General features: G+C 36.1%; 1 protein-coding gene across 6 annotated transcripts in view; it reads left to right on the top strand.

The window, feature by feature from the left end:
* Positions 1-16,578, top strand: part of cpeb3 (cytoplasmic polyadenylation element binding protein 3) — an 85,940-nt gene that overhangs the window by 14,381 nt on the left and 54,981 nt on the right. For all 6 annotated transcript variants that reach the window (XM_052027584.1, XM_052027589.1, XM_052027587.1 and 3 more), the window contains exons 3-4: positions 6,734-6,893; positions 13,989-14,048. In XM_052027584.1, the coding sequence (XP_051883544.1) occupies positions 6,734-6,893; positions 13,989-14,048 (220 nt within the window). The remainder of the gene's footprint in view (positions 1-6,733; positions 6,894-13,988; positions 14,049-16,578) is intronic.

The raw sequence follows: 16,578 nt of genomic DNA, 5'->3' as shown, positions 1-16,578 counted from the left end.
TTTTGCATGGTGGAAGCTGAGGACAATCGTCATGGTGAAGCACTAGGTAAAAGTGCCAAACTTTGGAAGCATAAGAAGTAGTCCTGACGTTCAGGACAGCTGAGGTTTAGTTTATTTTCTCCCTTTATAGTGGCAAAGAAGGAGTAGTTTCAAGTTGCAACACTACACAGAGGGGATTCAGGATTTGGCAAGGGAGTACAATATGTGGTTTGACTGCTGAAAGATTCCTAAGATCTTTCAGCAGTGGGAAGTCAATCTAGAGACTCAACTTTGTAAATACACAGAATTACCTTTTGAGTTAATGAATTAAATGACCTTTGGTTCAGGAAAATGTAATAATCATTTCCCGGGATCCCTATTAAAACCCCCCACTTTGTCACTGTTTCTGCAGTATGGCAAAAAAGCATACAATTGCTTTAGTAACAAATTGGAGAACTTTAAAAATGCGATTATACGGCATTTAAAAATTACCAGAGACTAAGAAGTTCATGTTGTATTTTAAGAAAATCTTAATTTTTGAGTCAGCAAACTACTTTCACCAATTTTGCATCTGCTGTGAATGGGGCAGTAACACTCTATGAATGTCAGAATTACTATTTTTTAAAAAAACCCTTCCCTGTATTCACCTCCTGAGTTCATTGTCTTTGATTAAAGTTCTACTCATTCATTTTTGCATAAAAATCTCCAGATGAGCTAATTTTACATTAACTTATTTTTACATTTACATTCAATTTTCAGATGTTTTTGAGGGTTTTATTGAACAGGAAGGAGAGGAGTTTCAATAGCAAAGCACCAATGTTGGAATTGGAAAAGCACAGGTAACCATTTGGTCCTTTGAGTCCATGCTGGCTTCAAGGGTAAAGCAGCCTTCCACTTTCTCTTAAACGATTGGCAAAGATAGAATAGCTAAGGGTCTCCATCTGTGTGATGTATCATTCTGATTCTACAATTTTATCTTCTCGTTCAAAATGTCACAAGGCCTAGTGAACTTTCAGTCTGGAATGCATGCTCACGACCTGGTGTGTGGGCCCTGAACACACAGCAGATGTGACTCACAGGCAAGAATGTGAGCAGTGTGCCAGGCTAACTTATTTATATCTTTCTAATTTTTACCTTGGAAGAGAAACCTGAGATAACAACCCCAAAATTAATGTTTACTATTGCGTCCAATTATGCAAACATTGCAATGTTGATTAATCCTTGTTTGTTTCCCACATGGGCAAAAGCCATTATCCCGTATGTCCATATATTGTTACATGCTCCTTTATCTCTCTCTTTTATTCAAACAACTATGAAATCTCTTTATAGAGAAGATGCACTCTCATCTAAGTCTCTTCATTGGAACAAATAACAGTAAGCTTGTTATATAAAGAGTACAAGAATTGTTACATGAAGTAAAAGAACCTTCCACTTGCAAATAATGGGGACAATGCACACACATGAGCAATGTGCAACTGCTTAGACCAGGTTACGTCCCAACAGCTGGTAACATAACAAATTTGAACAAATTCAGGAATACAGGAGCAATTTTAACCCAAGCTCAAAAACCTTAATTAAGGTAGGCTGTTCCAAATAAATGAATATTTGTACAGTGAAATACCCATTTATCTAAGGTTTTAGCCTGCAGTCAGATTGATATGAAAGGAACAATGAACAACAATACCTTCAACAAATGTTAAGGTTAATTGTGCCATTCACTTGATTAGGATATTTCTGAATGACTGCAAATTTGATTTTCAGCCAATCAACTGGAATAAATTTGGACACAAGTATAACAAAGAATGGTTACTACACAGGCTGTAGTGTTTAATAGTCAGAATTTCTCCTGGCATTGTTCAGAGTGAACTAGAAGTTGCACTGTTTTACAACAATAAGAGTATTATGCAATGTTTTATCAGGGGCTGATTTGCATTAAATCAGTTGCGTGATTGACATGTGTCATGCTTTGTTACCTTGGAGAGGGAGTTCATGTTGGACATAGGAACATTAAGGAATTGTTAATATTTAGAAGGTGGGGTGGAGTTTTTGGGGTTTGTGGGAAGCAGAGGGTTTCTGCTGTTTGGCAGAACTTTTTAAATATTCTAATATTCTACGGAAGGTGGAGGTGGCTGTTGCTTAGGAATACTGAGTAGGTGTCAAATGATGATGTTTGTGAACTTGATAGCACAGCACCGTTAAAAATCAGGGTTTGGTAACACCAGGGTGGCCATCTTGGAACTTGGGAGTCCATGGTTTGGGACTAGACTCTGCAGGTTGGGGGATTGCTGAGCTTTTGGGGCACTGTAATAATTATCCATGAAGGAGGAATCTTACTTATCTCTGTCTCGGGAGCAAATCCAGCAGGACACGAGACTGCAGATGCTGGAATCTGGTGCATCAAACGATCTGCTGGAGGAACTCAATGGGTCGAGCAGCATCTGTGGGGCCTGCGGGAAGGATTGTCAATGCTTCGGGTCCTGATGGAGATTTTTGACCCAAAACATCAACAGTTCCTTTACCCTCACAGATGCTGCTTGACCTGCTGAGTTCCTCCAGCAGATTGTTGCATGGAATTTTTGGGGTTTAAAATTCCCAGAAATTGGCTGAGTTATGGTTTAAATCAATGTAGATTGGCGTTGGCGAAACTAGTGTCAATGTGCTGCATGGTAGGATGGCAAGGGGAAAAGAGAAGGTCATATGAGACCTCCCAGAGATAACAAATTGTGTTTTTTGATTTGGTTCTTACAGGAAGAGAATACAAGAGCAAATAAAACTGCAATTAATGTTTCTCTTAGCAGCAACAGGTGAATAAACAGTTGTTAATTGAACAGCAAGTCCAAGTCCTAAATTGGCAGGTGTTCTAATTATTTTTTCTTTGTGTTTGCCTCTGTCTCCTTCTGCCTTGCTTTTTGTGCTTGATTCTTTTTCATTGGGATTAAAAAGTAATTTGCAGCTTTGTTGTGAAACAGCAGTTCAGAAATTAATCTTGGACATGGAGTTGCTGTCAGCAGCAAGCACCCATGTTTGCTGCTCCTCTGAGAATAAGAACTTGATCTTTTCTGAATCTGCCAATGCTGACCTGCTCTCCAAAGCCATCCCAATCTTAGCTGTCGAGTCCTTGTGGAATGGATGACCCAGCACAATGTAATGGTGTTATGTGAGCAGGCCAGGACAAGCTGCACCCATGGAATGGCTGAAGAACACCTGACACCTAACAAATCCATATTCCTTGTTGCAGCTGTCAAGGACTTCAAATGCACCTGATGGTCAGAAGTATTCAAAACTAAATTATATTAAAAAAACTAATTATGAATCAATTAATTTTGTAAAGGACAACCCATTATAGATGTTCAAATAAACTCAGTTAAAACAAAATGTTTGATTTACTAATATTTAACCCATCTTCACAGCATTTTAATGGAGTAGACTTACTGACCCCATGGCTGATCTCACTGGAGACAGGTTCAATGGTCAGCTTCCTCGGCATGACTGCTGGGATATTGCAATAAGTTCATATTATGTTGTGTGACTCCATGAGGAAACAAGATCTGGAGCTCTTGTCAGGAAATCCCCAATGCAGAGCAGACAGGAAGCTTGGGGCTCTGTATTTGCACGGGGATCCTGAACTTCCCTGGCATTTATGGGTATAAATGCCAGCTTGTCAAGGAATTACCAGCACTTCTCTGCAAGTTCCAGTCCTTGTTTTAACATAATATGGAAAAACTAGTATTTGCACCTGAGTAAAGATGTGGTTTCACAGTATGTTGGATAAACAATAATTGTTTGATTAGAAACAAAGTCCAGTTGGTTCAGTAAATTCTTTGTGTTTCTCTTTGGAAAAAAAATGTTCTAAGTGTATTTTGTAACTTGTTTCCGCCATGTTCAGGGTAGTAAGTCTTGGTGTAAGTTGGTTGCTTTATCAGGTTATCTTAGAAGAATTTATTTTAATTTATACTTCCAATTTATTTGCCATACCAGAGGACAGCAGCAAGCATAGGTGCTTGTTGTTGGCAGCTACTTCTATTCTAAGATCAACTTTTGTATTGCTGTTTCACACAAAAGCTGCAAATTTTTAAAAAATCTCAATGATAAAGAATCTAGAAGAAAAAAACAATAGAGATTTCTAATTTACTTTGAAAGGCCACTTCGGCTTATTAGGCATTTTATTTGCATGGAGAAGTGCAATTGCTGAAAGGTATGGGATAACTTTTTTAAATGTTTCAGAAGTTGCACTTTTGAATGGATTTTGTGTGGATTGAAATTTTATCTCTGACAAAAGAATATATACAGAGAACATTGAATTGTCAAAGATGTTGTCTTTCAGTTTGCCTGCTTAAGGATCCTGTGGCATGTTTTCAAAAGTTGTGATTTCCTGGCCAAAAGTTTCTCCCAATAACCATGATCACCAAATTCTGGTTTTTGTTCATTTGCTTTTGTGGGTTGCTGCTATGTGTAGATTGAATCCACATTTGCTAACATAAAGGCAATGATGGCACTGGAAAAATGATTTATTAATTGGCATGCTATTTTGGTGCCGGAAGCGTGGCGACGCTTGTGGGTTGCCCCCAGAACACACTACGCAAAAGATGCATTTTACTGTGTGTTTTGTTGTACATGTGACTAATAAAAGATATCTTAAAAAGACTGGGACATCCAAGACTGTGACAAGGTAACTGCATAAATGCTGCTCCTTTCTTCCTTTGCTTCCGGCTTGCTGTTTGTACTAATTGCACCAGATCTCACTGGCTTTTGCTGGTGGTTCCAAACAGAACCATTGGCATTTAGCTGTTCAAACAGCAGCCAGTCCCAGATTCAGTATAAGCACTGACAAATGTGGTTGTCTGGGAATACAGCCGCTGAGCCCAATTTCTTGGCATTCTCTGGTACAATTCAATTCTGCTTGGTGTTTGATCCAGAAAGCATTGATTTGAATGGCGATTGCAAAGGACTAAGAGGCTGGTTCTTAAATATTTTGTTTTTAGCTTAATATTTATAAATGTTTTTTTAGTTAACTTCATCCTTTTTAAAGATGTATGGCTTTTATATTTTATTAAGTTTTAAATAGCTTTTAAATATCTCTGAATGTCTGATGTGAGGTGTCAGTGGGATTGGCTCTCCATTTCCAGACAAAGTATGAATGGGGTGTGGGGTGGTGGTAGGGGCTACTACCAATGTCAACTCTGAGTGGGTGGGCTGGGCTAGCAAGATCAGGCCATGTAAATTTGCATGTCACTCAGTCACCAAGAGGAAGTTTATTTGGTTACTCTATTTCCACTGCAACATATATGTGGCATAGAGTTGAGACTATAAAAAGTGCTTAAAGAAATGAATATGTACAAATGAAGAAGTTGTCATTGGAAATCTTGTAACAGTTACAGAAGTCCTTTCTGTAACTTTTAATTTCCTCGGTCTTCACAGTAGTCAGAGATGGATGATCTTCTCTTCATATCCTTAATTTGTTTCTGTGATGCATTTATATAAACTTGTCTTTAAAATAGCACTCTGAATAGAATTCAACATTTTGATTTTGTGGGAACCTGATAGAAATCTGTTATGACAAGTAAACCAAAATGGATTATTATTCATGGCAATAATTTAGATAAGATCAGAGAAAGATGTTTGCAAATTGTTTGGCCAATATATATATATAAACCAGTTGATATTTCATTATGCATGGCCTATGTTTTAAAAGTAGATTTCTCATGCGAAATGTCTTCTGCCAAGCAAATTGGAAAAGAATCCAAGGTGGACTGAATCAGTTTACGTAAAGATTTCTTAAAATATGAAGCTACTAAATCCATCCTTTTCTCAAAAACCACCAGTTCTTCCACTCAGTTAAATTGGGTGATATTTTTAAGTACAGAATACTAAAATCCACCACAATCCGCTTGATAAGTTAGCCCAATTGTAGTAAAGTGGGACCAATCCAAATATAACAATTATCCAGACAATTTTCTTGAAACATTCTATCATTTATCTTTCCAGGTGATAAATTTCTCTGGTTTATGCAGTTTTCTACTTCAACATAATGAGCAGTATTATTTTTTAAAATCCTCAGGATATTCATTTCCCTGGTCAATTCCAGCTTTTAATGCATCTGTAACTAATAAGGACCCATTCATTTGAAAGAGTGAATGGTCCTTTCCTGCCGACCTGATTATAAATAGAAAATGATTAAATTAAAATATCTTAAATGTGAAAATAAGCAACAATAGTTGATGAAAGGTAAAGAAAAAGTTGAGTTGGGCTGTCTCAGGTCATGGTATAAAGATTTTAAGGCTAGACAACATGCTCTTTTACTTCTCTGGCAACATCTAAAATTAATGTTCATTTTGGTCTTTCCAAATATTACTTGGGCATAATAAAGTAAACAGCCAATGAAAATGAAGGATTAAATCATGCAGGACATTCATGTTGAATTGCCAAGCTCCTGCCTTTGAGTCTGCTCAAATACAACACATTTGGAAGCATTGGAATAAAGCTAGTTAAGTCCCTTCTGAATAATGAAAATTGTTGAACCTATGCTTGGATAAATCTTGGAGGGAAATAAAATAACTTGTCATTGGGAGGTTCAGCAGTTGTTAACAAAGTTGTATATACTAAAATCTTTTTTTTAAAAAAAAAGTTGTTGATTGATGTTCTGCAGCCTTTCAGAGATACCACAGTAGGTTTCCAAGGCTGTCATAATTCAGTGATGTATTGGAAACTATTTGATACCAAGCACTTCCAACAGCCTCTCTCTTTTCAATTACAGGACCGGAATCGGCCCTATGATGCATTTAACTTGCACTCTTTGGAGAATTCCTTAATGGATATTATGAGGAGTGACCATGAACCTATGAAAGGTAAACACTATCCCCCCAGTGGCCCACCAATGACTATTGCTGACATAATGTGGAGGAATCACTTTGCAGGTTAGCAAATTTCTTATTTTTAATATGGATACTATATAAAATTTTTAAGTGATGCTTTGGTTTTGCATGTTAAATGTATGTCTTTGGTTAATTGTCGAAGTAATTTGCTGTTGTTTCAGATTCCACATTTTTTTGTTTCTAATTGCAAAATGGGGAAGTCTTCCCAGTTGATTTTTGAGAATATTTTTAAAACAATCTTCATAACTGCTAATTTATTTTGATTAATCCATATATGTTTCTTAATAAAACAATTTTTGTGTGTTGACAAAATGCTTGTTTTAGGATAGCTATTAACATTTTCATACTTTTCATGGATCAAAAATATTGTGCTTTTAAAATTTAGAGATTTCCTCCCTCCCATATATTCATTCTTAGATTTCTGGTTCAGATGATCAATGAGTGAGTAAAAACCCAAATGTAAGTCAGTTTTCAGCTGCAAATTCTTTTTAAATTAAATTCATTTCTTGAGTAACTTTAAAAACATTTTTGGAATAACAGCATGTTATTTCTGGTTTACATTTTGCCAGTTATCTTTTTGTTACTCTATTTTACTCTCCTATTAGTTATAGATGAACTCTGGCTGTTGAATGCAAGAATATTTTCCCAACACTTCAACAGTGAATACAGCATTGTTTATGAATTGCTTGGGGACATCAGGGTTCTTAAAAGCTAATGTGTAAAAGCAAGCTATTTTTCTTTTCTAAGTACTTTCTTGCCGAGTTCTGATTAAATCTATTTGGACCACCACTTTTCAAAATCAAAAATGGAGTTTATTGACATATGTGTAAGTACATGTATGCAAGGTTTTAAGGTTATTCTGGTTCAAAAAAACAATTATTTTGCTTTCAGAAGAACTGACACAGCAGTTGATTTTTAAGGAAACTTTATCTAAACAATTTTTAACTATGCAAAAGTTAAATATTGTAGTTGATGAAATTCATAATTTTCACTGAATATAATTGACTTGACACATGCAGTTTGCATTCAGTTCTCAGAAGATGGCATTTCATCTTGGTAAAACTTAAAGTATTTGTTGGTAAAACTTAGTTAACAAACAACTACCCTATCTATCCTGTTGATGAAATCAGTTTGTTGCTCAAGCTGCAATTGTAAATGGTTACCAGTCAAAATTTGTATTTGCTGCTGTCTTTTTAAAAAAAAATATTGACAAAGGACTAGCACAAGTGTTGCCAACACAGTTTAAAGGTCTTTTGAGCAATACCAAAGATAAGACTGTAGAAAAGACATGACTGAGTGAAATGTCATCAGTTATTGAAAGGATAAAACTGGAATGATTCAATTATTCAAGATTTACTTGGTTGCATTTAAGTATGCTCTAAGGGATCCAATAACAATTGCTTTTAAAACATTTTCTGCTGTTTAAACACTACAGTTTATTGTGTGAAGGACTGAATGGAGCTGCAGAAAAGCATCACTGTTTTGGGGAAAGTACAACTACTATCATTAGGTCCATAGTGGTTTTAAGAATACATGTCAAATTCAGTGGATTAAAAATGACCACATCTCAATTTTTGGTCTCTGAATTTTGAGTCATAAATTTCACTACTTATGACAGGCTTGGGAATTCTGATTAATTTCAATGAGGGTGGAAAAAGATGAACCCGTATGTTGGAGGTTTGCCCTTGACACCATAACATTACTTACGGATCAAAAAATAATTAGAAGTTTATTAAGTCCCTGAATCAACACAAGGATGAGGTGGTGGTGGGTTGGGGGGATGCAGTTGTTGTTTTCTAGAAGGAAGCATTTTAGAAAAACATTAATTGAAGAACTTTTAAATTAAATATACAGCTGAAAGTTCCATCCATGCCTTTGCCAGCTCTTGCTTTGACATAGGATACTCTATACAGAATCAGGCCATTTGACCTAACCAGTCCTTGCTAGCATTTATGCTCCACTTGAGCCGCCTCTATATTTGACAGCTCTCTGAATCCTTCTCTCTCATGCTTGTCTAGCCTCCTGTTAATTGTATCTTTACACTTCACTTCAGCCACCCCTAATACTTCCAACTTTGTCCTCGGGGCCATTACAATTCCACACATGAACTTCAATTGTTGGTTTTCGTTGACCTTTCAAAGGTTTCCCTCAGGATTCCCCTTGTCCTGCTCCCTTCTGGTGGCCACCTATCATACAATGTGCTAATTTCAGTCTTATTGGCGTATCCAATGGGCTCACGGACACCGTGCAACATTTTCTCTCTCTCTCTCTGAGCAAGCTTGGACCGTCAGCATCACAGATTGGCCTGATTTAATTCCTTCTCCCCAATGCTGGGCTTTTGACCATCAAACAGTTTGTACTGTGGAACTTCCTTTTCTTCCTCTGTAACTCTTGCTAAAAATTTCCCCAGGGTCAAAAAATAATATGCATTTATTCATCACTTTTGCTGACTTCAGGATATTTCTGTTATTGACTGTAAAGCTAAGTACTTTTGAAGGGTACTCCTGTAATGATGGGGAAGTGTGAAAGGCAATTTGCACACTGCAAGGTCCCACAAATAGAAAATAGATCATATGTTGCAATGTGTTGGCTGAGGGATTATTATTAGCCAGGTGATGGCTTTCTGAATAATGTCATGAGATTCTCTATGCCCACTTGAGAGAATACAAGGGGGCTGGGTTTACCTAAACAAAAACCTTCATCCATGCAGCATCCAATCTACGTTACTCTGAGGTATCAGCCTAGATGATGTGCTGAAGTCCATGGAGTGAGTCTTGAACTTGCAACCTTCTGATGTGGAGGTGAGAGTGATACTCCTGAGCTTTGGTCTCTTTCGGTCCTCCTTTCAGTGTGTTCTCTTATGAACATAATTGATGGGCAGAAGGTTGGATTTGAATTTCTTCTTCCAGTCATAGAGAAGGAAATTAATTTCCTCACAAAGTAAACAATTGACCAGTCCACAATATTTTTCTCTTGCAGACACAATGAATATGTAAAATTCTTTCTATATTACAGCTGCTAAACAGTACAAGATGCATGTTCTTTAAATATATACCCCTGTAACTTAAACTGAAATTGTCATGAATTTATGTACCTCTGCAAATGCAAGGCAGCAGATCTGAAAAATAGTTATCTTGTACAATTTGCTGTTTTGCATTTAAGTTCATCTTTAGTGTGGCTGAAAATGTCTAAATTCCCCATTGTTTCCTCAGATGCATGACACTATTTTTCAATATCCTTGAATTCTCCACATGGAGTCCAGCCTTTTTTCCTTTCACTGTGAGGATTAGATTCACTTTTTTTTTCTAATTATATTTGGTAATACCACATCTCTGAAGCTTTCCATACTTCATCTGGGAGATTTTTGTCAAAAAAGTTATCAGACTCTCGTATCTGCCTCTTCCACCAAACCAGAGAGTATGTGCAAAACATAGTGGGAGCTATTTGTGTTTATTTTTCAATACTCAGTTGTGATTGTCTGCTTTCATTTAGCATCTCTAACACAGGAAATATTCCAAACCTTTTCACAGTTGAAGATAGGGAGAAGAAAATGAAGTAATTGGTGTTGAGTAAGTAGTGTAGTGAGACAATTAGACTATGTGGGTGCAAGCTTAATCAATGAAAATGAGCTGTGTGGCGTTTTATTCAAAAGATGGAGCAGGAAGGAGGCATTTGAGATAAAATTCCAGAAAGTGGGATAGAGATTAGCATTGGCTAATTACAAATAAATTGACATGAAATATAATTTTAATGGACTAACCTTTTTGAAGAATGGCCAAGATACTTGACTTTAAAATGTACTGACTTATCTTTAATTAACTTGGGCATCATGAATGCTATTTTCATTTAAGATATTGGTGATGAGTGGATTTTTGTGAAGGAATCAAAATGGACTGCCACTTAATCAGCTGAAGTCACCTATAGTATTATAGTTTGGGCTGCAAACTGTAATGCTTTTGGCAAAACTGAAATTCCAGCTGGAAAAGCAAACAGTTCTATGTACTGAGAAACCAATGCAAGTTTACAAAGTAGCTCCCAGTACCATATTGCAAATACTCACTGCACGCAAAATTGAGGTTGAATGCTTCAGCCCATGACCATTGTTGTCTATGGTTTAGTGATGCAAATCTTGTGTTTGCCCAAAGCGAAAAAAATGTCACTAAACCATAGACGACAAAGCTGAGGGATTTTAAGTTAGTGTAAGAATATTTGCATACTGTTCTTGTATTATGTGCACTAAATAGCAATTCTATTTCCTATCAAGCTTGTTCAAGTCACTTTGCATTAGCAGGTTTGAAAGTTGCAGCATTCAAGAGTTCTTGCATGTAGTGCGCAAACATTAAAAAATACTGTGAAAATGAAAACCATCAAAGTTTGGTAGCTTGTCTTAGTTGGAAAACGTTTAGACGGTGAAGCCTCTGTGTCATATGTCTTGGCTTCTATTACTACTTTTTTTTAAATCTTGGAAGTGCTATTCCATGAGTGCCATAGAATAAATTGCTTCTTTATCTCTAAACTTCCATTTTTTGGGGTTAGGCAAATATTATCATAATTGATAAAGTTGGGTGAACTACATAAAGTTTATTTTCAAATCAAAATGAAAGGGGCGAGGAAATTATTTGAATATTTTTAATATCAATAACTTAAAATGCTTCCTGTAGTTCAAATAAACTTCCAGCATCTTGTCAGAAGCCATTATATTCTTATTGTTAAATTGGCCCTCCAGCACTTGTGCGTACCATCTGCTGATCCTTGTTGATTTATTAATTTTAAATTGTAGCTTTTAAGGTAAATATTATTGTATCTCTGTGAACTGAAACAGGTATGCTTCAATATTACTGTGAATGGAATTGTGTTGTCTCCATTTGTGGTAAAATACACTGGAAAACAGATGGGATATCCACCAGGTTCTTTTGCCCACTCCAATTTTAAGCATACAGTGATGTCCAACCATTGTCTTGGCAATATTATACGTCAGTTGCATTATACATAGAAGCAGAAGTGTGCACAGCAAGAAGTTCGATTATTATTTGACATGGGGAATATTGTTTTTTTTTAAAAAGTCCAAAATATTAGCACTGATTTTTAGTGGTAGTTGTATCTCTGATAGCTTGAAAATTAAAAAAAACTGCAGATGCTGCAAATCCGAAATAAAAATGTAAGTTGCTAGAGACCCTCTGAGTTGGTTAGCATCTATAGAAAGAGAGACAGAGTTAATGTTTCAGGTCAAAGACCCTTCATCTGAACTGGGGAAAAACTAACTTGTTTTTCTTTCTTTCTTGGTTTTGATGATCGTTCCTTGACCTGAAACATTAAATCTGTTTCTCTTTCTGCAGACACTGCCTGGCCTGCTGAGCACTTCCATAATTTCTGTTTTTATTAAGTGGATGACATGGGATTGCCTTTAGCTACTTTTTGTAGCCGAAGTTCAAAAAAGAGAATAGGGAAATTTGATACTTTGTTGAAATGGAGATTTTGATAACATCTTATTTCTAGTGGTCAGTCAATTGAGATATTACCATTTAATAACAAAGAGTGTAAACAATAACCCTTTTTCATGAACATTTGACACGCAATAAGAATAGGAACTGCATTTGTCTCGTGCTGCATTTAAGCAACACTGAAAGATTTGCCAGAAGAAAGCATGCTTGATAGGCTATCTATTAAATATAATACATTTTGTATACTTCCTTGACTTGTACACTTTGACCTGATAAGTTTGCATGTAGTCAGTGGAACTGACAATAAAGAATGGCCACGTTTGGAAACAGGATATATTTAGACAGCTCTGAGTATTCTCTCAATCCTAACACAGAACAAGGCAACTGTATTAACTACAGTTAGCTAAAGTTTAATCATAAATTATACTTTAACTAAAAACATATTGGCCCAGAATGTCTCTAACAGTATCTTCTGATGTCCACACTTGTGCAATTCAACCAAAGCTAAGAAGCTGCTGTCTGTGATACCTAAATAGAAATCATCAACTTCTTGTGAACTTAAACAAGTTTTCCACTTTTTTTCTCTATAAGGAGCCATGGAAAAGTTGTATTGATCAGTTCAAGCTTTTGAATGCATACTAAATCACATCTACTGTTGAACAATTTCACTGGCCCTGAAAATCTAATTTTGCATGTGTGGAGTCTCAATCCCTAAGATAATGTTTAAAAAAATGCAGATTATTTAAAATAAAACATCTTAATACTCTTTAAATCGCTTCTGTTGACCCTTTTTAAAATCACACAATGGGATGTAAATCCTACTTGCATCATTTTGTTTTTATTTCCAGGTTGGCTCTGAGAATTCTTTAGTATAGTTGGCAGATCAGTCTGGCTGCTGTAGAACCAATTGCTGAATGTCAAAGATCCCCTATAGAAAGCATTGAATCTAAACTGACCTTGAAATAGAAGTCTGCGCTCTAGAGCTCGATTAAAACTTTGTGGAAAGCTTTTTTTGAGATTAGAGTTAAAGGTCATTGCTTTGCATTTGTCTGCAAAATCAGTAAAGTTAAAATTTCTTCATTTGGAGCATCTGATAAATTTCTCTATCTTGCATTAGCAGTAGATTTTTAACAGATAATTTTGTAGAGCATACATTGATAAAAACTGATTTTTTTTGTTTACTCTGTGACTTTAAGTGTTATTTTTGGCTGCTTAGCTTCTAGAGACATCGTTGGAATTTTGAGTTTGTATTGTTTTTGGCAGTTCTAGTAGGTTTGAAAATAAAATAGCTGCAAGATGATAAATCAATATTTTGCATCGTAAGTTAGGCATGGATGGGACTATTATCTAAACATTTTATTTTATTGACATTGAGGTGTTGTGCAGTAATGTCTCTAGAGCCTGACTATATACAGTTGCTTTAATATTGGGCTAGAATTTTTTTCAAGCAGATTTTCATTTCCATGCAGATTTTTGGATTATGGCTATATAGATTCTTTGACTCTTAATTTAACATTAACCAACTATTTTTCAACTTGAATTTAATTGAACGTTGTCAGGATAACTGACATGTTTCTTGGCCTTTTAACTAAGGTCTTTTAATTGCTTAGTGAGAAGAACGGTAATTTAAATTTCTGAGGGAAAATAGTTTTCAGAAATTTACTAGCAACATCTCAGTAGCTGTTTTATTTTACAGGACGCTTGGGCCTTAATTTTCCTCATCCTGGAACAGATAATCTTGTGGCACTAAATAATAGTAAGTACTATTATTCTTTCCTGTAGTAATTTCTTGTGTTGTGGGGTATGAAGCATTTATCTTTACTCAAAAGGTTTTAAATAATACAAATAGTAAAGCAAGTAAATCTCTTGGCACCAAGAGTGCTGATTTATTGCAGGCAAAGGTATATTCTCTGATATTTAATATACAAGTATATTTTAATATGTGTGATTATTGCATCATGTGATACATGATAAATTAAGCTAGTTTGACTTAAACATTAGCCATGAGACTAATTTTGGCAAGGAACAAGTGCAATGTCCTGTTCTGTATTAAATGTACAGTCCATTTCAATTGAACAATTTTGTACAGCAAGTTGTGGATATGAATAAGAAACTTTTGTTTTAAGTTGCTTGTGACTGGTAGGTGCAAATCCATTTGTAGGTTAATAGATTTGATTAGTAGCTACTGTATTTTTATCCGCACAAGTATTTGTGTTTGCAGCTTTAACAGCGTTATGTACGTAAATAAGTAGCTTACCACCAAAGCAAGGGTGGTGGCTGGGTGAAGTTGGTTGAGGAAAGTGACTTGGACATTGTCTATGTTCTTGCAGTGGTCTTTGTGTGGATGTGTACATCATGAATGCATATGTACTTTTTCATAACTGGTAGAAAGGTTATTAAAACATACAAAAAAGCAAATTGTTATTAACCAGACCATATGCAATTGACCCTCAAAGGTGTGTTTTACATTTTTCCTTTCAACTAGTATTTAAATGTTACAAATAATGATAACAGCTTGCATTAATGAGTTGTAAACATAAGAAATCATTTGTTGCTTTCTGCCCCATGATGACACTGTGCAAAAATTTAATCATTTTTGTCACATCTATTAACCAAAGCAGCACTGGTCATGCCAGTGTCCCCTCAAAGTGCTGTAGGAGTTAGTGTGATATGAAATCTTAAGGTTCTTGTTTTTCTGGTGGAAACTGCAACAGAGCAAAAGTTGCTACAGTGATTTAATATGTCAGCCAATGCAATCTGTCATCTGATGCAATAAATCAAGTCCCATATGAGCAACTGCAGTTTCAGGCGTGAATGGTGGTCAATCAGTGTTGCAGGAATCATTTTACCAATTGTACTTAACTAGCTTTTATTCCATACAAGTCTGAGAGCTAACCAGGCCCACAACAATTCTGATTAATATCAGTCATACTTATCCACAACCGTTGCAGGTTTGGTTTTGGATTTGCTTGTAACAGAAACCATCTGACTCCTAGTTATTAATAGCAGTGTTTGAGACTTTAATAACTAGAAGGAGGAGGAAGCTATAATGTCCTTTAAGTTTGCTGTATCATTTAGTAAGATCGTGTGTAGTTCTCTACCTCCCATCCATTTTCTAATTCTGTTTCCCTTTATTTCTTGACTCCTTTTGGATCCAAAGATCTATATTTGCCCTGAATATATTCAACCAGTGAGCCCTTTGAGAGAAATGCAAAGCTTCACAACTCACTGAAGAAATTCTCCTCATCCCTTTATCCTGAGACGATACTTGAGACTCGGAGGAAATAATCTCTTATGATCTACCTATCGGTGTCTTTCAGACTTTTTATTTTCAGTGATTATACTCTGGCACTGATTAAGATTCCCAGGATAACACCTTCAACTTCATGATTCATAAACTTGCTTATTTGCCTGGGCCCATTATTCTAGCTGAAGCAACTAACTAGTATCTTTTGAGTGTCACAAACCAGCAACAAAAGAAACACACTGAGCATGACTCAGTGTTAAAAACTATTTTATTAATTACTACTTATGATAATACGTAAAATAAAAGTAAAAATGTTAGTATGTTAGAATTCAAAAATGTTAAACCTGGAACGTTAACCCCAAAAACTAAACTCTTCATGTGTGTGGCAAAGTCCCAAACTCCAAGTTCAGGAATGGTTCTTAAAGTTCAGTTCCGCAAGCCATAAGGTGAAACATGAGCAAAGGCTTCTTCAACAACCACCGTTGTCTGAAGATAAGACGTAGACGTAGAGAAACATAGAGAGAGTAATTACAAAGTCCAAATGTTCCACGATGGAACCCAGACAACACCTCAGTGTTTACTCTGTAGTGACTTCCTCACCCCGAAAAGCATCCGAATCGTGGTTGTCCACACAAATATACCTGTTTCCTTCTACAGGTCAGCAACAAAGTGAACTCCACCGGATTACTTCCAATTTCCATACATGGATTTCAGTGGCAGACACAGTTATTGTTTCTCATCCATTGATAGAGAAACTAGCAGGCTAGTGTCTCTCTCCCTTTTCTCTCTCTCTCCCTTTCTTCTGACCTCTTCAACAACGTCATTACGTCCTTTATCTTCTGTTGACGTAAGCACACCACACACACACCCACACACACACACACACACACACACACACACACACACACACAATCTTAAAGGGACTTTCACCGAGTCCATAACGTGTGGCATTGAGAATCATAAAAACAATCCTTTCTCTATCCTGGCCTAATAAAATGCATTCTGCTTGCTTGCAGTACAATCTCTGAAATGATTTTGA

This window comes from Pristis pectinata, chromosome 12 (genome assembly GCF_009764475.1).
Source record: "Pristis pectinata isolate sPriPec2 chromosome 12, sPriPec2.1.pri, whole genome shotgun sequence".
Classification (NCBI taxonomy): domain Eukaryota; kingdom Metazoa; phylum Chordata; class Chondrichthyes; order Rhinopristiformes; family Pristidae; genus Pristis; species Pristis pectinata.
The sequence above is the reverse complement of the archived record's forward strand: the minus strand, read 5'-3'. Positions and strand labels throughout refer to the sequence as shown.